The sequence below is a fragment of the Convolutriloba macropyga genome, chromosome 13 (genome assembly GCF_964194025.1).
Source record: "Convolutriloba macropyga chromosome 13, txConMacr16.3, whole genome shotgun sequence".
Lineage (NCBI taxonomy): Eukaryota > Metazoa > Xenacoelomorpha > Acoela > Convolutidae > Convolutriloba > Convolutriloba macropyga.
The window spans coordinates 34,804,682-34,827,149 of NC_134480.1; the positions used below are offsets into that span (position 1 = coordinate 34,804,682).

At 36.0% G+C, this 22,468-nt stretch overlaps 1 protein-coding gene across 1 annotated transcript in view; it reads right to left on the reverse strand.

Annotated features, from left to right (window-relative positions):
* Positions 1 to 21,911: 21,911 nt before the first annotated feature.
* The window catches only part of LOC142351987 (uncharacterized), a 31,295-nt gene continuing 30,738 nt past the window's right edge, over positions 21,912 to 22,468 (reverse strand). The window contains exon 4 of the mRNA XM_075404283.1: positions 21,912 to 22,085. Coding sequence (XP_075260398.1) covers positions 21,972 to 22,085 — 114 coding nt within the window. The 3' untranslated portion in view covers positions 21,912 to 21,971. The remainder of the gene's footprint in view (positions 22,086 to 22,468) is intronic.

The following is a 22,468-nucleotide window of genomic DNA, read 5'->3' on the forward strand; positions in this document are numbered from 1 at the left end:
CAGACCCGACTCTCGTCGATTTTCAACAATGGTTAGAGCTCCAAGCTCAAATCTACGACAAAGTGAGTCGAGAAAGCAATCAAAGAACCATCAGTTCTCAAGCCTCAAAGATTGTCTTCTCGAACAACCTACAAACCAAGCCATACAAAAGCAACCTCCCGTTGTCAGTCAACAACGCATCAGCGGAAAACAGTAGAAAACATTGGAACTTTGTGCCTCAGCAGAAACAACCGTCAACTTCACAAAACGTTCCGAATAAAACTTTTAACACAAAACGATCTTGCGAGAAGTGCAAACAAGATTACAGCATTGCCACTTGCCCTGAGTATCAGTTGTGCTCACCAGGTGATCGATTCAACCTCGTCAGCCAAAGCAATTTGTGTACAAACTGCTTGAGCAACAAACACCACAAACAAACGTGCCCATCGCAAAAACGATGTCAGGTTTGCAGTGGATTCCACCACAAAACTCTTCATGATCCTGCCAAGCAAATTAAACGCCCTACAGCAGCCTTTTCTACTGAAGTTGTTTCTGGTAGCAATCCAACAGCTTCCTCTAGTAGTAACGATTCAACTCAAAATCCAAATACATCTTCTCAACAGAAAAGTCAAACAAACAAAGCCCCCAACAGCCGTTATGGCCAAACTTTCAACAACCAAAGCCATCAAAACATGCACCGACGTAATTTAAACGGCAATGCAATAAACCAATCGTTCAGCATTAACCAGCGCTCAGAAACACCAAAAAATTGGTATGAGCAATTGCAGCTTATTCCGGTTTCATTCCTCAAGGAGGATAAAGCATTCGATACCTACGCCCTCATAGATCCCGGTAGCCAATTCAGCTTTGTATTGGACGCCATAGCTGAATTTCTTGAGCTTCCCCGTGAAACTCAACTGTCAGTACCACTACAATTTCTCAATACAGAGAACAGCATGTCCCTCTCAAAAATTGTTGAGCCAGTCACAATAATTCCATATAAGTCAACTGAAATATCGTTTGAACTCTCTCGAACGTTCAGCACCCCGTCCCTGAACGTCGGAGCTGCAAAAATTTTTGAACTTAATCAAATTTGGGATGCCTTCAACAGTTTGCGCCACATACAATTCCCAAGTATTGCCGATGGCAAAATCGGCGCCCTCCTCGGGGTTAATGCATTCGCATTCACCTACCGTACACATGTTATACCTGGCAACCAAAATCAACCGTTTGCTGTGAAAACTAAACTTGGTTGGACCCTCGCCGGTGAACATGAGAACCGTATCTCAGCAACCACTCAGCAGCCCGCAAGTCAGCAGAAGAAGAAATTTATTTTCCATGTGTCAAGAAACAGAACAGATGAACCCGGACTTGACGAACTTGTTCAACAGATCTGGAGTGTTGAAGCAGATGGCATTCAGAAGGACCTTGAACAAGTTTACACAAAACAAGAAGAACAGTTTTTTGATATTTTGAAGAACTCTACCAATCACAATGGTGAGAGATATGAAATCAAACCGCCCTTGAAATCAGAAATAAAGTTGGAAAACAACTTCTATTCTGCAATGAACCAAGTCAAAAGCCTCAACGCACGCCTTCAGCGTAAACCTTTGTTGCAAGAATAATACAATAAGACTCTCTTGACAGACCTTGAGAAAAATTATGTCAAACCGGTGGAATTGCAAGATCCTCAACCAGACAGAATTTGGTACCTGCCACACCATCCTGTAGAAAATATCAACAAGCCAGGAAAAGTCCGCCGAATTGCAAATGCCGCTTCAAAATTCCGCGGCCAATCGCTTAATTCAAACCTTATCACAGGACCCGATCTCCTTAATAACCTTTTAGGTGTCCTGATGAGATTTCGAGAACATCCCGTTGCAGTCCTTGCGGACATCGAAGGCATGTTTATGCAAATCGCCATCCATCAGATTGATCAATCTGCTCTTCGATTTCTCTGGTTAGCAGACAATCAGATACAACAATACCAATTTACCAGACTCATCTTTGGAGCAAATTGCTCGCCTTCGTGCGCAATATACGTTCTTAACCATTGTGCCAAAGAGAACATTCAACATTTCCCAGAGGCCCTCAAAGCCGTCAGAAAGCACTTTTACATGGATGACTACATCCAATCACATGCAACAGAAAAAGACGCTTGTAGGGCAGTTCTTGAAACAAAACATTGTCTAAAAACAGGTGGGTTTCACAAAATTTGTTTCAAACAGCTCTATAGTCCTAAACCAAATCCCTCCAGATGACAAAGACAACCAGACAGATATTGTTCGAGTTCTTGGTGTGAAATGGAATCTTGAGAAAGAATCTTGTTTTCTTATGAAACCTCTCGCTGATTTCCCAAAAGATGCCTTAGCGTACACTCAACGTAAGATCTTTAGTCTTGTCTCCTCGATCTTCGACCCAATTGGGATAATGTCGCCATCGACGATCCGTTTCAAAGTAGTTCGTCAAGAACTGTGGAAACTTGGGAAAAAATGGGATGAATAAATTGCCCCTCAAGTAATTAAACCACTTCAAAAGAATTTGGACTTATACTTTTCTTTATTAGAAGTGACATTGAACAGAACTCTCGATAAGAGTTGCCATTCACCAGAAAGTGAAAATGAAATCCATGTATTTGTCGACGCCTCAGCTGTTGCAGTTGCAACCGTTGCATACTTGAAAACAGTTTCTAACTTAGCCACTGATGTTGAAACTCGTTACTTAATAGGCAAATGCAAAGTTGCTCCAATTAAACAAATCAGCATACCCAAATTAGAGTTGGAAGCCGCAGTCATCGGAGTGCGCATCCTTTCAACCATCATGAAAGAGTCATCGTTTCACATTACTCGTTCTACACTCTGGACAGATAGTCAAGTAGTACTTGACTGGTTATCCACAACCAAGAAACAACCTGTTTTTGTTGCGAATCGCCTCAAAGAAATCCTTGCATCAACTGATGCTTACCAATGGAAACACGTTACCACCAAATAAAATCCAGCTGACCACGGGACCCTTGGTCTCAATCCAGACAAAATACCAGCCAAGTGGCTAACAGCGCCAGCATTTCTTTCCACAAGACAGCTCAGTGCTCCTAAAAACTCTCCAAAGCATGTGTTAGCAACGCATGAAATTTCACGCAATTTGTCGGAGCAAATTATCGACCCGACACGGTTCTCAACTTGGAACAAGTTTCTCCTGACTCTAGCAACAGTCTTCAATTTGGTCTTTCGGATTAGAAAACAAAGGCCTAAAGATCAGCAGTATATAACAGAAGACGTCATTCTTGCAAGAAATCGGCTGATCAAAATGTTGCAGCAAAATTTCTTCTTCTCAACAATCCAAGCCCTGAAACGTGGTTCCAGGATAGATTCAAAGAGCAAAATCCGTTCCATCAACCCTATGTTGGACAACAATGAAATGCTTCGGTCACGCGGAAGACTGCAATTTGCGCCAGATAACCTCGAATTCGAGAAATTTCCGATTATACTGCACGCAAAAGACAAGATAGCGAGACTCTATCTAGAGCATGCACACAACATTTGCGTTCATCAAGGAACAGAGCCAGTGAAAGATTTTGTGAAGCAAAGATACCACATCATTGGCCTCAGGAAAACACGTTTGAGTATAAAGTACCGATGTTTTCTCTGCAGACGATTTGCCGCTCAAAACATTCAACCTGTCATGGCTCCCCTTCCTGCCTGCCGGTTTCCGACAGACTCTACTCAGTATCCTTTCGCGAACAGTGGAGTCGACTTTTTTGGGACCCTTTTATATAGAAGATGCCAAAGGACAGAATGAAAAACACTACGGCCTCATCTTCACTTGCCTGGTTACTAGGTGTGTCCATCTAGAAGCTTGTCCCAATCTCAACACTGACACTTTTCTAAACGCTTATCGACGTTTTGTAAGCCGCAGATGTCAGCCAACAACAATGCTCAGTGACAATGGCTAGACATTTATTGGTGCATCTGAGGAACTAAAAAGATCTGTGAAACGTCTCGACAACGACAAAATCTACAAAGCAATGGCAGCAACGAACACAACCTGGAAGCTCAATCCTCCCTATGGACCTCATTTTGGCGGTATTTGGGAGCCCTTGATCCAGACTGCGAAACGCACTCTATTGGTCATTCTAGGCTCTAGAAGATTGTCGCTTGATGTGTTCAGGACAATTTTGGTCGAGACCGAAGCTATATTGAAGTCCAGACCACTAACGATTGTCGCTGACCTTCCGCAAAAAGAAATGCCTCTCACGCCAAACCATTTTCTGATCAACAGACCGTTCAATTTTCTCCCACAAGGAAATTTTGACAGCCAAGAACCCGCCAGTTTCAAGTCTTGGAAGAATGTGCAGCAAATTTCTGGAAACGACTCGTCAAGGAGTATCTTCCGACACTGTTAAAGAGGTCTAAATGGAGCGATATTGGCCAAACACCACTGAGAGTCAACGACATTGTTTGGATTCTGAAAGATATGACTCCACGTGGAATTTGGCCCCTTGGACGTATTCTCGAGGTCTACCCTGGACGAGATGGACAACACCGTGTGGTGAAGGTGAAAACGGCTTACGGCACGTACGTTCGCCCGGTCTCCGCGCTCGCACGCGTTTTGGCTGATTAGCCCATTTTTTCTTGAACTTTTTCCGAAACAGTTCTCTAGGCAACTTTAGTTACACCCTCTATGACGATCTGGTCAACCGTCTGTGATGAGTTAGTTGGACTCCTCTTTCCCCTGGAGCATGTCGTGCAACAATCAAGTCAGAAGTGAAACTTAAAAAAACATTGACTTTTCTCCTTATCGCAACCAAAACGAGTTGGTTGTTCCCGCAACTTAAAACTGAAAAAAAACTCAACAAACTGTCTAGAACAATGTAATTGAATCCTTATCTACATTCTCTTACAAGTACATTTACCAGTTTTTGAGCATATCAGAGTTGACACCTTATACTTTTGTCACTTTCGAAATCACTACAGTGCCCAAAAGGATTTCAAACCCCATAACGAATGAACTAACGTCAAATTTAAATCACAATTATTGTGAAATTCCCTTAGTAAGTCCCTAAGAGGGCTTGAATTTGTTTTCTCTGAAACACTGTCCATCCAATTGGGTACGATTAGTACTTAAAATTCTTCTTAGCAAAAATAACTAGACATTAACCGCCTTCTGTTTTGAAATTGGAAGCAACTGAATATGGACTATAAATAAAAAATCCCAGGTGAAAGGCATCAAATTGTTGTAGGTTGTAACCTTAAAAAATTCGTTCATCGGCAACGCTGGCGATCACATTTTCTTACGTAAATTTATTTTCTCCTTAGATTGTGTTTTAGGATATTTTGTTCGCATGTGCCAAAATTGTTAGCCCCTTAGTGATTACCTAACTGTCACATTTTGGACTAAAACTACGAGATCAAGGAAGACAAGTTGATATGCGATTGGAAGAGACATTTGCAGATCAAAGACAATCATTGTTTTCTAAGTCAGTGAACACAATCCTGGAACCTATAATTCAGATTTTCTCTGAAGCTTTTTGTTCGCCTCGAGCTACTTTTGCTGAAATATCAAACAATTTATCCACAAAACAAGGCAAATATTAAGTAACTTTTGACTCGGTTGCATTTGACTGACATTTTTGTTACACTTGGAATTGATATATTTAGACGTGCAAGCTTTTGATTCCGTTTTTGCATACCAATACTCACGTGATGATCCCACGATAAGTGATCTTGAAAAATAAATGCCCAGGTTTTGAGCCAGAACTTTTTCCTGTGAGCTGACTTTGCTGGCAAAGAGAAGCAAACTTTGATTGCTTTTTTGAGGAGAATTTCACGCTTTTAATTTTATCGACATTGAATTTTAACCAATTTTCCTTGCTCTAAACAATAGTTTTTTCGTTATGTTAGATGAACTGTTGTATAATAACCATAATCATGTTAATTTTTGTGTCATCCTCGTATAAATAGCTCTCAATCATATTGGGACAAAAGAACAAAAATGCGAAAATGGCCCCTGCGGCCCTCCGCTGGTTATTGGCTGAAATCCAGACATTTACTACGATATTACAACTCATCGCAGTCTCTCAGTCAAGTAAAATACTTAAAGAAAGCATCAGCAAATCACATTTAGCAATTTTAAAAGATTGAAAGCATAACATTTTTTAAAAGATTGACATTAAAATTGATGGCAACATATGCTTTTGCTTTCTCCAGACACACTATCAGTATTTGCTTGAAGACACGAAACTCATACAAACTGTTGCAGTAGAGAACCAAATAAGTGATTGTTGAATTATTTTTCCCAGAACCATATTTCTCTGCGCAATGCTTTTTTTGCAGAATTGTTGAGAATTTTGTATACATCATAGGCTAAACTAGTGGTGAAATGAAGCTAGTGGTAACATTTCGAAGAAAGTGGTTGAAATTGAACGGTAAAAATTTATGTATATATATATATATATATATAATATATATATATATATATATATATATATTTATTTACCTATAAAAATTTATATTTATATATATATATATATATATATGTTTACCTATAAAAATTTACCTATATTATATATATAATTCTGGAATGAAATAACAACTTCTGAATTGTCTTCGTGATCAACAGAATTTTTAAAATATTCTGCAATGCTCTTGTATCCGAAAACATATTTTTCCCTACACACCATTTTCTCAGCAGAGTTGGTTGTTTCGTTGTTTGTCTAAATTTTTTTTAATCTGCAAACATGTAAATTAAACTAACCACTTGGTTAATGTTACATGTTAGAAATTTATTAATCAAACATTATTTTTTTCTAATTTATAACAAACTAAGGTTCGGTTTTCGTAAAAAAATTTAATAAAAAATATGTTTAAATCCTGCAACCCTTCTGTCTATTGGAACTCTTTCGTGTCGTTTAAGCATTTCCGCTGTAACTTTTTGTTTAAATTTGGTCTTCGACGTTTCTTTTCTAATTGTAATTGGAATTGTGTTCCATTTTCGAATAAAGTTAAGAACAATTGAACCATTACTCCGTTTTGACTTACATTTTTGTTCTAAGAAAAGGTTATGGGTTCGTTTGTTTACAATAATAGGCACGTTTTCTAAAAATCTGAAATGTTTATTAGAGCGATTTCTTGTTTGTTGGAGAATATTGAAAAACCTATTGAAGACACCCGTGTTATTTGGAGCTCTGCTGGATGCATTTTAGTCTCTAGAAGTAGATCTCTGGCAGTATAGTATTTGGTTTTCATAAAGCAAACTTTTATTCCCCAGTTTATCTGTTTGTTAATTCTGTCAATAGAGTAAGATGGTAAATTTTGAAAAAAAATGCGCTAAAATCTAAATGAGACAAAACTAGTGATTTAAAAAGATTTATTCTTGTTTTTAGCGGTACCTGATAACGAACCAAATATAATGATCTGATTGCTGAAGCCATTTTACTGATAACCTTATTTAGTTGATTTTGGTATGTCAGTTCCCTATCAATTATTATACCTAAATATCTACATTTTTCAGATGCTTCCAATCGGTGTCCCTTGAAATCGACAGTTTCAATGATCGGCAATTTTTCATTCCTGAACACCATTAACTCCGTTTTTTTTTCTCATTCAAAGTTAACCTGTTTTGTTTCATATATTGATCTGTCTTGTTTAATGTATCTTCAGCTATTAGCTGCAAATTTGCTTAACTCTTTGCATGACATAGAATTGCTGTATCATCGGCAAACTGTAATACATCACAATTCGTTGATACAGCTTCACTCAAATCGTTGACATAAAGTATAAAAATTAGAGGCCCTAAGACATTTCCCTGAGGAACACCGTGATTTATGACAACCCAATCTGATTTTGCTATCCCATTTTTTACACACTGTTTTTTATCACAAAGGAAAGAGTTTAATAAGATTCTTGCCTTTTCTCCAGTTCCATAACTTTTTATTTTGTTCATAAAAACATCTATAGATATTGAGTTGAAAGCCTTTGCTAAGTCTAAAAAGAGTGTGACAACAATTTCGTTTTCGTCAACGCATTGGTTTATATTTTCAGTTAATGAAATGATAGTATCGAGACAGGACTTTTGCTTTTGAAAGCCGAATTGATTCCTGTTAATCAGACCATTAAGAGTTAGGTGGTGAGTTAGTTGTTCAAGTAGTAATCGCTCAAAAATTTTTGCTAGAGTTGGTGTGACTGATATGGGTCGATAGTTTTCTGGTTCTAGTCGGTCTCCCTTCTTATAGACAGGTATAACATGCGCTGTTTTCAAACTATTAGGAAACGTGTTTTTGTTTATACATTCATTGACGACAAATTGTAAATGAGTTCCAATAGACAGTGTACTATCTTTTAGCGCCCATGCTGGTATGTAGCCCGGTCCCGGAGATTTATGCTTAGGTAGATTATCAATAACATTATACAATTCTTTTCTGGTGACTGGTCGGAAGCTAAATTCCGGTCCATCAAATGTTAGGGAAGAACAATTTGGAGCAACGTCTTTGCCTTTGTATAATCCTAGTCTCGCAAAACAATTATTAAGAACATTGGCAATTTCTCTGTCATCCTCAACAAAATGACTATCTTCCCTTAATTTGTCAATTTTTTCTATTTGGCTGTTGGAATTGATCCTGTTTTTGATGAATTTCCATTGTTCTCTTGAAGTTGGTAGCTGCTGGAAAAAAATCTTTGTGTAATCATCTGCAGCTTTTTTTAGTTTTCTTTTCACTGAATTGCATAAAGATTTGTAAATGTTATAAATCTCTGATTTTGGGTTTTTCTTCCACGCATTGAAGAGACGGTGTTTTTCATTTATGAGACCACGTAATTCTTTTGTCAACCATTGCTTTTGTTGTTTTTTGGTACTACTTTCTACCAACTTCAAGGGTGCATGACAACTCAGTATATTTTCAAAAATTTCGATAAATTTTAAAAACATTTCGTTCGGCTCATTTATCAGGTACATAGGCGACCAATCTTGCAGCGCAATGTCACGATTGAAATTTGATCTTGAATATTTCTCGGTATTACGTATCAAAAACTGCCTTTTCTTATCACTGTGATCTATTTTTAATGATGACTGATATACTATTGTGAAGTGATCAACTCCAAGAGTCGACTCTAGAACACTGGCTTCAAAAATTTGGTTCTTCGAGATAAAGCAGTGATCAATTAACGAATATTATTCACCATTTGTCCATGTTGCCTCCGTTTCATTAACGTAACATAGCCCATTGTTTGCTGTGAAATTATCAAGTGACTGTCTACCTTTTGTGCCTAATAAGTTTATATTGTAATCTCCTAATAAAATTAGATTATCTGTATACGAATACACATTTGAGATTTCTACAGTCATTTCATCCAGAAAAAGTTAGAAAGATTTACATTGGGGCAGTATGCTACATTATTGAGTAGTTTTTGTGTTAAAGCCTTGCCAATTTCAATCCACATTGACTCAAAAAAACTTCTATTGATTGTGTTCAAATCATTTCTCATTTTTACTTCAAACTGTTTGGGAACCCAAATACCTACCCCTCCACCTCTCTGTACATTAGTTAATGATGATCTTGGTTGGTGAATGAAGTGATGACTATTGCACAGATAAAACTCGGGAATGTCAGTTTTTTCGTTTATCCATGTTTCGGTAACAACTAGGAATGAGGTTTCATTAAGATTTTTCAAAAAACGAGACAATTGCTCATGTTTATTATTGAGGCTTCTACAATTCATATACCAAAACTTGGGGAAGTCCGATTTTCTCGCACACTCACCATTGTTTTTTTCAATTGTTGTTATTCTATCCAAATTTGATGGACCTGGGTTTCTTTCAATGTCACCACATTTTTGTAGAATAACTACGATGATTATAAGTAGATATTTTATGTTAAATATTCCGAACCATAGTAAAAAATTTTTAATCTGATCGATATGACGGTATTTATCTGATCGATATGACGGTAGTATGCATCATTTTTGTATGCATACTATGCATCAAATTTGTATGCATCATTTTTTTTTACTAGAACCTGTTTTTTTTTCAACAAAATTTTGCCTGAAATTGTTTAGAGCAGCGAATAATTGTTGCCTGATGCGTGAGATTGTCTCTGCGTTTGTTTTATTTTTCATCGGTAGCAATATCAGAACAAAATATTCTAAAAACTAATTATCTGAATCTGATACATCGGAATTTATGTAGCAGATCTTATGTTATGGTCCCGACACAAAGAAGATATCCATAGAACAAACAAGGGGTGCTTAGCTTGTTCAAAATCTCATGGTCTGCAAGTGTGAACGGAAGCGAAATATCTAGGCAAAGATAACTATTTCGAACGTTTAGTTGAATGTAATCAATATTAGAATAAAATTTGTTCCTGTCAAATCATTGTCTCCTACCTAAAGGTAGCACTCATGAGGCTGTTTTTGTTCCCTTCGGCTGCCTCTTATTAAGCAACTATACAAACAGGATGCATTGTTTTTCATTACCTCAAACTGTTTTGTTTTGTTTATTCTCAGTTTCTGTCTAAAAATAATGCTGGTTTTTTCCATAACGCTGAAAAGATTTGAACATGAAAACAAATAGCTGTAAGTTTTCTTTTTTTCACCGCTCGAAAATGACTATAAACGTACGAAAATCAGCCTGGAAATTGACAACTCTGAAAACACTCGTAATTTAACACTTATGAGCGAAAAAAAATATAGCCCACGAATTTTGGGTTGGTACGCACAAAAGTCGGGACATAAACATACGAAAGTCTGATTAACACATAGAAATCTGGTCAACAAACGAAAGCCTTGACACCACGAAATTCTCGACAAAGGCGGTTTCGAGAGCAGAAATATTTTTGAGTGAACGAAAGATTGGCACGTTTCATAGGGGAGGATATGTGTCTGTCAACGGTACCTAATTCTTGCATGACCCTTACAAGATATACTTTTTTCTGCAAGAATTTTGCACGATAAACTTTTTACTTCAAAGAACTTTTCAAGATAAATTTTTTCTTTCAAGAATCTTACAAGATACACTTTTTCCTGAGGAGTCTTACAATATGGCCCTTTTAACTTTTAAAATCAGTTTTCTGCACCTATTCTTGAGACCTCTACTAATAGAAACTTATATTTTTAAGAATCTTGCCAGATCTTACCAGATAAACTTTTGGTCTCGACTAGGCAACTTTACTGACAATCTTTTTATAAGCTTTTTCAGCGTTTGAAACTATATTTTCAACACATTCAGTGACTTCTTACACAATTTCCTTTAATTCAACGGCAGTTCTTTTATAATTTTCACAAATTCAGTGCTTTTTTTACATAATTATCCGCTTATATCTGCTCACTTCTCGAACTGCGTATTTCTTTTGATATATTGAAACAACAGTCGAGATGTTTTCCGTATTTTTGTCGAGTATTGCGATTCCTCTAGCTGGGATACTGGCTCTCATCAGCAGCTTTTTGATTGTGGCAACAGTGAGTTACAACAGCAAAGTAAACGCAGCTTCACTCTATCTAATCACATATACCATGACGGACGTTCTTTGGACGCTCGCATATAACTTTGGGTTCGGGTGAGTTTTATAAAAGCCAGAATTTGTGTGATCTTCAAAACCCCTTGCACATTCCTAATAGTTAATGAAATTAAAATCTTGCAAGAATCTCGCCAGAAATCCTGCATGATAATGCATAGTTCTTCCATTTTTCTTGAAAGATTCTTGAAGATTTGATCATTAAATTATTCAATTTCTTGAAATTGATGCAAAATTTTTCTGGTTTAGCTGACGTCTTATTATGTTCTTATAACCTTTTCAGATATTTTCCTTCTAGACAAAAGGCTTTCAAGACCCTAGTTGAGAACACCAAACGAAACTGAGAACAACTTTGTAAAAAATCTTCGGTATCTTCGGTTGCAAACGTAAAAAAAGCTTCGGTATGTTCGGTTTGTTCGTTATTGACGGTTTCAAACGTAAAAAAGATTCGATATGGTCGTTTTTGGACGCAAGAGAGATTCGGAGTGTTCGGTTTTAGAAATTCGGTATGTTCGGTATTTAAGCGTAAGAGATCGTCGGTATGTTCAGTTGAATATGTAAGAAATTGTCGGTTTTTTGCATTGGAAAAATTAGTTTTTCTGTATATAACCTAGTCAAGCAAGATGATACGGTTTTTTGCAGAAGTTTCAAACGTTCTTCGTAGAAAAAATTGTGAAGGAATGTGGAAATTCATTGCAAATTCCTTATTTAGCTCATAAATGAACGAGCATAAATTTCTTGATTAATTTTGAATTCATAATTGTAACATACTTGTTGAAAATTGTTGAAAGTTATGTTGATTAATTCGCAATCACTGAGTTTTGAAGTACTTTCTTTTAGTTTGCAAGCAAAGGTTTTTACGGTTGGTTGCATTTCAAAGACCGCAGTGCCGATCTTTTTTATTGTTCGGTCTCCTGGACTAATTTGTTTTCAGACCCTTAGTTTAAGAAATCCTGGTGCTTCTCTAAACAATACCGAATCTCTTAATTTAAAACGACGATACCGAACCTCTTTTACGTTTAAAAACGACGATACCGAGTCTTTTTTAAAGTTAAATACCGAACAAAAACGACGATATCGACGATTAAATTGTAGGAAATTTTTCCGTTTTTGTCTGGAATAAAACGACGACACAAACGATTTCTTATGTTTAACAACAGAAAGTTTCTCAACTAGAGGATTCTTAGGAAAGCAAAATCTTGCATGGTTTTTGGAAGACTTTGAATTGCACGAGGAGAGCTATGAGTTATAAAACTTTTCTTAGCGTGAACGATAACTAAATTACTACTTTGACCATTCAACGACGTTTTAAGGTTTCGCGGCAAGATTCATTTCTTACAAGATTTATGCAATCTTGTAAGTTCTAGATAATCTTACAAGAATGTTGCCAGAAGTGAATCCGCCAATCACTGAGGTTGAAAATCTCTGCTCAAATGTTTACTAGAAAATTGCAAGAAATTTCGGACGAGTATGGTTTAAATTGAAAATGGTTCCTTAAGTGAGGAGAAGCCGCGAGATTGATCGAGAAAAACGGAAAAAAATAGCGGAAGGGTCAATTTTTGATAAGGAGGCAAAACTATTTATGCAAAACTGTAATAATCTTGAAGTACAAATTTAAGTATAAATTAAGGTCATTTTAGGTTTTTTGATTTAAAAGAGATCCATGACATCCAAAAAAATTCAACCTGAAGCTATCGGTTTTTAACACTGCTGGTGCTAATTTTTCTGGTTCAGTGCGAACCGGAACAATTGTGAAAAACTCAGCGCTTGATAAACAGTTTGGCATCAAAATGAAAAATCTATTGAAACCACAGTACAATTGAGAGCAGAGAAGAGACAACAAAAATTATCGAAACCTTATCAAGAATACTAATTATAAAATTTATCCATTGCTGAAATCAACTTTGCCTATTATTTTTTTGTTATATTTTTTTCAGTACTTACAGGGGCATTTTCGATGTTTTCTAAATTATTCACAATCAATCTGTGATAAAATATTTGACATTAAAAAAATCAGAATGGCAAAAACCCCTAGTAGTAGTTAAAGTAATGTATATTGAAACTGTTTGCTTTTTACAAAAACTTCATGATTGTGTCTACAACACTTTACAGTGTTGATTGTGTCCTGAAATTTGGCTCTTCTATCTTTCGATCTTGACAGATAAACAAGCTATCTTGATGAAAATCTGGACTGGCTTTTGACCTCTTTGGGAAGTTCTTGATTTCAGTAAGAGACATGTGACCCATTTTATCATAGATAATAATTCAAATTTAGTCAAAAAAGTTCAAATTGTTGCTTTTTAGTCATATTTTAGAAGGCTGCAATTGAAATTATTTAGTGCTGTGCTTATCAAAAATTGAAATATATAGCCCAATCTAACTGATCCCGCAAGAGTACCACAAATTGTTTTTTGACGTCACATTTTTTGTAGAAACAAATTTTAGCCGATCAAATGTTTAAGAGCACCCAAATGAAAATTCTCAGCTAACATCATTTGGTTCACCGGTGTTACTTGCCCAATATGAACCAAGTGATAGTTGTACCTCGTTGTGCAACTTTATCTAATGTTACAAGGGAAAAGGTACCAGGTACACTAAGGTTGTGTTCATTGTGAAATTCAAAAACCTTTATATTGCTTACATGTGCTCCTACTTACAGGTAGAAAACTGCTATTTTGTCAATAAGATAACTGAGTGCAAATGGGTAAAAGTTTTACAGAGATTTAATGAAAAATGAATGGTTGTGAAAATGAATAAAAGTCCCATCCATCGAAGCTCTTCCAAAAAGTAAATAAACTTTTCCTAGCGAACGTATTTTTGTTGAACTCGCCACGATAAGAGGAGTTAGCCGCTACAAACAAAAAACGGTGGAAAATGAAAATAAAATTTGGCCAAAAAACAGCCAACTTAGAAATTTTGAAAGCATTTGTGCAAATTTTTAAAAATTTTAGGTATTTTGAGGCTTTGACACCTTTACGCAAGTAATTCAGTTTTGTCATTCAGTAAATTTGCCTGCCCTAGTTCAGTTTTCTCATTCAGTAAATTTGCCTGCCCTGTCAAGAAATATTCGGTTTTTAAACCGTAGAAATTTTTGGTATTGTCGTTTTATTCTAGCCAAAAATCGACAAAGGTTTTACCGATTTTTCCGTCGGCATCATTATTTTCGTTCGGTATTTAACATAAGAAATATTGTTTTGACGTTTTTAAACGTAAAACAGATTTGTATTGTCGTTTTTAAACAAAAGGCAGTTTCCACACCGTCATTTTTGAAACGTAAGAGAGATTCAGTATTGGTGAGAGCATTACCATGAACTTTTGTCTTCTGGGTTTTACCCGCAGAGTAGTCCGGCAGACCGAACAGAAAACGGTCGGCATTATCGGTCTCCAATGTAACCAACCGTCGATAACTTTGCTTGTAAATTACAAGAAAGTGTGTCAAAACTCAGTAAATGTGAATTAATCAACAGAATCTAAAATTTTTATCTTCAATAAAAATGAACATCCTTTCAGAAATTTTTCTCTAAGATGTAAAAATCAAAGTTCTGCAAACGGAATGCCATCAGAACGTTTGAATACATTCTAAACAGAAAAACCTTTTTTTTCGAAAAACCGACATTTTCTTACGTCTAAAACCACATATATCGGAAATCTCTTACGAATAAACACCGAACATAACAACACAATCGCTTATATTTAAATGCCTAACAAACCGAATATTCTAAAACCGAACATCCCGAAACTCTCTTTTTGCTATAAAAACGACGACACCGAATCTTTCTTACTTACGAAACTGACAATGCCGAATGTAGTTAATGTTTCTTAATTCTGAAACCGATAATACCGAAGAATTCTTACAAAAGTTTTGTCGCCCGGTTCGAGATGACATCGCCATTCAACGCAAAATTATGTAAGATAAGCGGTGAATGCAGTGAAATTACATAAATCAAGCGGTGAATGCTGTGAAAAAATCTTTATCACTTGGTATCTGTGAAATTACATAAATTCACCGCTCAATTTAGCAGTGAAATTACATAATTTCACTGCTTTGAAATAAGTGTCCAATTTATGTAAGATAAGCAGTGAAAGCAATGAAATTACATAAACTCACCGCTTAGCTGAAAGTTGAACTTACAGAAATTCACCGCTTAGAAAAAAGTGTTAAAATTGTGGGAGATCAGCAGTGAATGCGATGAAATTACGTAAATTCACCGATTATCTTAGTGGTGAAATAACATAAAATCACCGCTTACAAAACGCTTCAAAAGGTCTTTTGTTCAACGAAGTTAAGATACATTTATTAAAAGACGCACGAAAAATTTACCCACGAATAATCACACATTTTAAGCGGTGAGTTTATGTAATTTCACCACTAGAGTAAGAGCTGAGCTTTCAAAACATTCCCACTTTTCACTGCTAATATTTGTAATTTCACCGCAGTAGAGTGAATTTGATTTATATTCAAAACTAATATGCTAGATTTGAGTGAGAAGTTGCGCAGTGGAAGAAGAAATGGTTGACACGCAGGAAGTGAGAGGTTCGAATCCGTGCAAGGACGGTAACCTGTAGTGAGAGGTGAAAAGTGGTTACTTTTTGTAAGTTCACCGCTTACTCTAGCGGTGAACTTACATAATTTCACCGCATTCATCGCAATTCACCGCAAAATTATGTACGAAATTTGCGGTAAAAAAAACAACTTTTCACCGCTTATCTTACATATTTCTCCAATTTTTTCTCGACCCGAGCGTTTTTGATTGGTATTCTCAACTCTGGTGTGCACGTGGAGGTTGACTGCGGAGGTTGATTGTAGAATCTGGTCAGAATCCTCAATTTATGCTGATATATCTTTTGTTTTAGGATCACGAGACAGTTCTTTACTTTTTGGGACACAACAACGGGATGCGAGATTTTCACATGGGTCGGACAGTCACTTTCATGCATGCAAAGATACCAGCTGATGTTGTTACTCTACGACCGAAAGCTGTCAGTCAATCTGGTCGGAAATACTTATCAAGTTAAATATGCCAATAATTTACTTATTCCTCTATTTTTCACACTGATCAATGCTATTGGAAGCTTTGCCATATCGTCAGTAAGTCTTCTGCCATTTAAGTGGGCGAAACATGCATACTGTACGGCCAGCGCCATGACTGGAAAGAAACGTTTACTGATGATTTCGATTGCTGTAGCAACTTTTTTGATGCCATCAATTATGGCTATATCTCTCAGCTTATCAATTGCTCGCACAATTAGGTACGCAAACTCAAATTCTAGTTAAAATTTTACCCAAAAACATTTGTTATTATGTTTTTGTCGTTTTTGGCCGTTTTTCAAACGTTTTTGACCTGATAAAGCTGCCTAGTCGTAGACTCAAGAACATCAAATGTTAATATACTGATAAACCGTCGAGATCATTTATCCGTTTCCTATGTTTATTGGACACTTGTTTCAAACCATGATGCTCGTTAATGTGCGTTAGCACGTGATGTTCCGACCAGAGCACGAGAAAAAAAAACAAACGACAAAAGAAGCAAAAACAAAAATTTCACGGCAAAAACTAAGTATCTAAATTTGAACGCACATAGTAACAACGCCAAAATGCAATCGTATAGAGCCTTAACTGCACAAATTGACCATGTCCATAATATACAGCGGATGGCAGTTTCCTTAATGAGACTAGGTAACAAAGTCGACAAAAGGAAATAATAAGGCGAAAATTGAAAATCAATCAACTTTTTTTAAACCAATTAATTTCTAAAGTCCTAAAAATCAGTAGCTTCTGACGAAATTATTCTCATTAGGCCATAGGAACGGACTACAGAAGCAGAAAAACTCAAAAATTTAACCAATTTGCAGAAACACAAATTATTCAAGCCATTAAAATCATTAGCTATTATCTGAATATTATGAATATTTCTTTCATTTGTTATTACTAAATCAGCCAAAATTATACTGAAAGATTAAAAAGTTCACTTGGGCCACACTTAAAAATCATTGGTTTTTGTTAATAGGCGAATGTGCTAAAAGAAAACAAAAAAGGACACAAATGTTGACGACTCACAAAACTTTTATTAAAACGCTTATTGTCCATCGAAAAAAACATAAGTAAGGACATAATTGCAATTGATACAATAATTTTTTGGATTAAAAGGAATTAGATAGGAACGCTCAATGATGAGAATAAGTTACAAGATGACGAAAAGAACAAAAAAAAACCTGAAAAGTGTAAAAAATCATTGAAAACGAACAATATCATAAAATTACAGACGACTCGATATTAACTGACTGTATTGAGCAACATCATTAATTAAATCTTCGATTAGAAGTTTATGAGACCAGTCAGTATTTTTTTGGTTACATAACAATATAAAAACTAGCGAAAACAGCAAATTCAAGAAAAAATTGAGCGAGAAAATGTCGAAACCATTAAAAAATTAATTTTTCCATGAAAATTTTTCTATTCTAAATTTCAATTTCAGCTACCTTAAAAATTCCGTCAAATCTCAAAAACTATATCGAAGTTTCATTAAAAATTACAAAAACTCAAAGTCGAAGCCAAAAAAAAAGAGCGATTCCTTGAAGATGAATTTTTTGCTCCTTGGTCATCATTTGACTGTAAATGGGGTTTGTCATCATCAGAACCTCGAGATGAAAAGTGACCAGTCTCTAAGTGCCTAAAAACAAAAAGAAATATGAAACGATTTCTAAAAAAACAGCTCTCAAATTAAATTTGAATTTTTTGATAGCAATTGTCCCTATGGGACCTGAAATAGCTTTTTATCGCCTTTTGTCTATTGGAACACCACACGATTGCTTCATTATTAGTGTGAATTTTAGTCTCGAAATATTATTTTAATTATCCTATTGTTTTAAATATCCAAAAAAGTCTTAATTTGAACAAAAATTAGGCTAAAAGTGAACAAAATTATGCCAAATATACCGTTTTCACTCAAAATTTTAACTCGCGATAACTCTTTGAAAAATAAGAAATTCAGAAAAAAAGTCTTTTTGATACCGAACTCAACGTTGGACGAGCTTTTTAATGATACCACTCTCATTTCTCTACGATAAATATATCGATCGGCCAAAACTGACTGAAAAAAAGCCCATTTAAGTGGTGCTCCCCCCACAAGTGGGATCGGAACAATCATCGGTTCACCGAGACTATCACTTTTAACTCTGTCAACTTTTTTAGTAGTTCCAAAATTAAAAGATTTAAGCCAAAGCATGCATTATTAGAAATCTTAGCAATAACCCGCGTTGCTTGTCCTGCAACTTCTTTTCAAAAATCTTGCATGTTTTCTCATAGACTGCAAAATGAACAAAAATCTTAAGGCGTTTTATTGGGTCCAGCAAACCAGGAGAAAGATTCCTCGAAGACTTCATATGAAGAACATCAGTTGTAAAAAGTTGAAGCACCATATATCAGCGTTATATATATCATCGCCTAATGTCAGCAAAAAAGCTGTTTTTGTGTCACCACTCGAAAACTACACACCAGAGAAAATGCTCGTCTTAGAAGCAAAACAGATTCATAGAAACTTAATCGTAAACAATCGTTTAGGAAATTATCAAAATTTGTGCGTTGAAAATCATTCGAGAAGTTCTTTGAAGTTCCGTTGAGAACTCTATTGTTCGGTATTTTTGTGAAAAAAAAATCGAATTTTCGATATCAGTTGTCTATTCCCAGGGGATGCCAAAAATTGCCTCGAGTAAAATCTGACAAAACTTGCAAAGTACTTTTTATAGTAAAAATTCAAACTGAGCACGTACTTACAAAACACGAAAGCATTCCACTCACAAGAATTTGTGCAGAAATCTATCAACTAATTTTCAACTCTTTCACGTTTCAGGGGGCGACGATCTCGTTTAAGGGCCTCTGGTCAACGTCAACCAAAAGCTGAGCGGAAAGACCGGTGGTTAATAGTGGGAAGTATCGTGTTCAGCTTTGTCCAACTAGGCTGCTCAATCGCTTCCCTAATTTTAGGGTTGATTTCGTTCGGAATGGAAGACGATTACTTGCGTGCAATTTTTGTGAACTTTGCGGTTCTTATTGCCCAACTAAGCGTAGTTTTATCACTGGTGCTGTTCATCACCGGAAACGTAGCTTTCAGACGCAAAGCGAAGAAGATTGTTCAAAACATGTCCTGTTTTCGAAATTTTCAATCAACAACGTCTACTGTGGAGAGAAAACCTTCTCATTGGTCTAATAAACAAATAGAAGCTCGCTCAAACGCGGCAGGTAACGACGTCAAAACGGAGCGCTTTATTGCATCGGGGTTGAGAGCCAGTTTTTCGTACAATAACCCCGCTTACTACCCGGATGCTTTTGACGATCCAACAACTGGCGATTAAAAGTCGTTTCAAAATGACTAATGGATAGTGTTGTCCAGGACATGCATGCATTATTGCAATGGTGCGGTAAATACGATATTTGACGGCAGTCGAGCAATTCGAGTGCATAAATTTTTTCCTTCGACTAAGATAACCTTTGTGAACTGCCCTAGCAAGAATTCGGCAAGAGTCTTGTAAGATAACGCACCATCTTGCTAGAAATTGTAAGTTTTTGTCAAGCTGAGTGCCCGGATCTTGAATGTCGCGTCTTGCAGGAATCTTGCTATATAAGCGTCGGAGCTGGATTAGGGTACACATACGTGTGTATATTGTGGAGTAGATTAAAGATTTCACAAGAAGCAGAGATTAAACAAAGGTGTAATTCACACAATTAAAAATAGTAAAATTTTGAATTGTGGTCAATTTTGTGTGGACGAATACGCACAGTGAGTGAAAAAAATGTGAGGCAATAGTTACGAATAATTGGAAACATAATTCAGACAATCTTAAGTGTAGTTGACAGCCCCTGTAGAGAACTTATAAAGGCGTATATGCAATTATGCTGACAAGTAGCCAGTAATCGATGCAGAAAATTTGAATTAATCTATGTACCTATTCGGTTTAATTCCGTTTGAACTTGAAAGAAGCTATAATTTGATGAAAATCAACAAAAAAGAACTCAAGGAAAAAACACGAAGTTGATTAGGATTTTCAAAAAGAACTCGAGTGTATATGAATACGTGGACCGCTCTCCATACTTAAGTGAAAATAAGTGTTTTTGAATATTGAACAACCGGATATTAACTTTAAGATCAGAAAAACTATTCTAAGTAATTATTGTCAACCCCAAATGTCAGAAATCTTGAAGTCGTTGACAAGTTTTATGAGATGCACTTTAAAACACAGTCTACAGAAACCTCCCGGATCAAGTTTGTAAGAAAATTACAGTGCAAGATTAGCGGTGAAGAAACCGGGTCGAGGTTTGGTCAAAAGATAATGTAAGATTAGCGGTGAATAGCGGTGAAAAAAAATTTTTCGCCGCGAAGCGACCGTATCTTTTAGCTATGAATGCGCTGAATTTTTGCGATTTTAGCAGTGAAATTTCTTTTCACCGCAGTTACAGGATTTATTACAGAAAAGAAACTGCCGTACAGGGGTTCGAGCCTATCACCTCCTGCATGTCAACAACTTCTTATTCCACTGCGGCATCTGTCACTTAGGTAAGTGATATCTCCTCTGAATTTAAGATAAGCATTGAAATTAGCGGTGAATAGTTGTAAGATTTGCGATTTTAGTAGTGAGAATTTTTTTTCACCGCATTCTGATGGTAGCGGTGAAATTTGTTTTCACCGCATTCTGCTTGCAGCGCTCAAAATGTTAATTCACCGTATTCTGCTGGCAGCGCTGAAAACTTTTCTTTCACCGCTTAAGCGCTTAGCAGAAAGACAGTTCTGCAAGAAAAAATACCTGTTTGAAAAATATCTGGTGACCTTTTACACTTTTCTATCCATTTGATTATAAATTTTTGCAATTCGATGATTTTCTCAAATTGGGGAGTCTTTACGAAGTACCAGATAGTAGAGATAGGGCGAGTGAAAATCTGGGTTTTCTGGTAAGATTCGTGAAAAAAATATCTCTCGAGATCTCTTTAGAAAAAGATATCCAGTAGCTTTTAACAATTTGTTAGACAACTTTGCAAGATTATGCAACTTGTGTGTTGTTAAGAGCGATTTTTTTTCGGAAAAAAAATACGTAATGATTTATAAGAGTTGCCCTCATGAATGAAAAAATCCAGCAACATTTCACAATGAGTCGTCCAATCAAGCACGCTTGAAAGTCCCCAGATATAACTAAAACTCAAAAGTGTGCCAGGTGAAACGTTCAAACTAAACAAAGCTAAGGTAATTTTACCTTAACAAACATCCTAACTCACCTCAACTGTTAAGGTAGATTTGCCTTTCCTTTTTTCACCTTAACTAAGACTGACTTTACCCGAAAAGTTACCCTTTTTTAGTTTGTTCATCGGTTGTTGTTATCATCTGTTCGTAAATTTTGTGATATTTTAATTATTTATTCGGTAAAAATCAAATTAGTGTTCATCAATTCAACTTTGTCAATTTTCAAGATTTTCATTGTTATTGTTTTGTTATCATTAGTGTCAGTTAAGCTGATGAGTAACTGTCCATACCAAAAATTGGGATCCACAAAACAAGACCAAGCTCGGATTTGGTTTGAAAGCGTTTGCCATTCGCAGTCGTTTCATTATGTCCACCTTAAAAAGAAACAAAACATAGATGTGAATTTGAACTGATCAACAATTCACCATAATTCATATTAGACGCACTAAAATATGTACTTGCTTAACTTTGCCATTCATAGTAAGTTTTTTGTCAGTTTTGTCCTTAACACTCGTTAACACGGGACTTAATTTTGTTCCCAAATACGAAATCTGCATTTAAAGGGATAAATAAAGATGGAACTCGGAAGACAAACTGAATTTTCATCGCAGAAACAAAATCGTATTTTTACGTTTGATTTCTTGAATTAACTTTTCTATCTGTTTTCAATGAGATGCGGTGTTGAAAAAAACCTAGCGGACCTCTATCGAAGTTTTAAAAATTTGACACCGACATCAAGAACGGTTGTCTGCTGAGA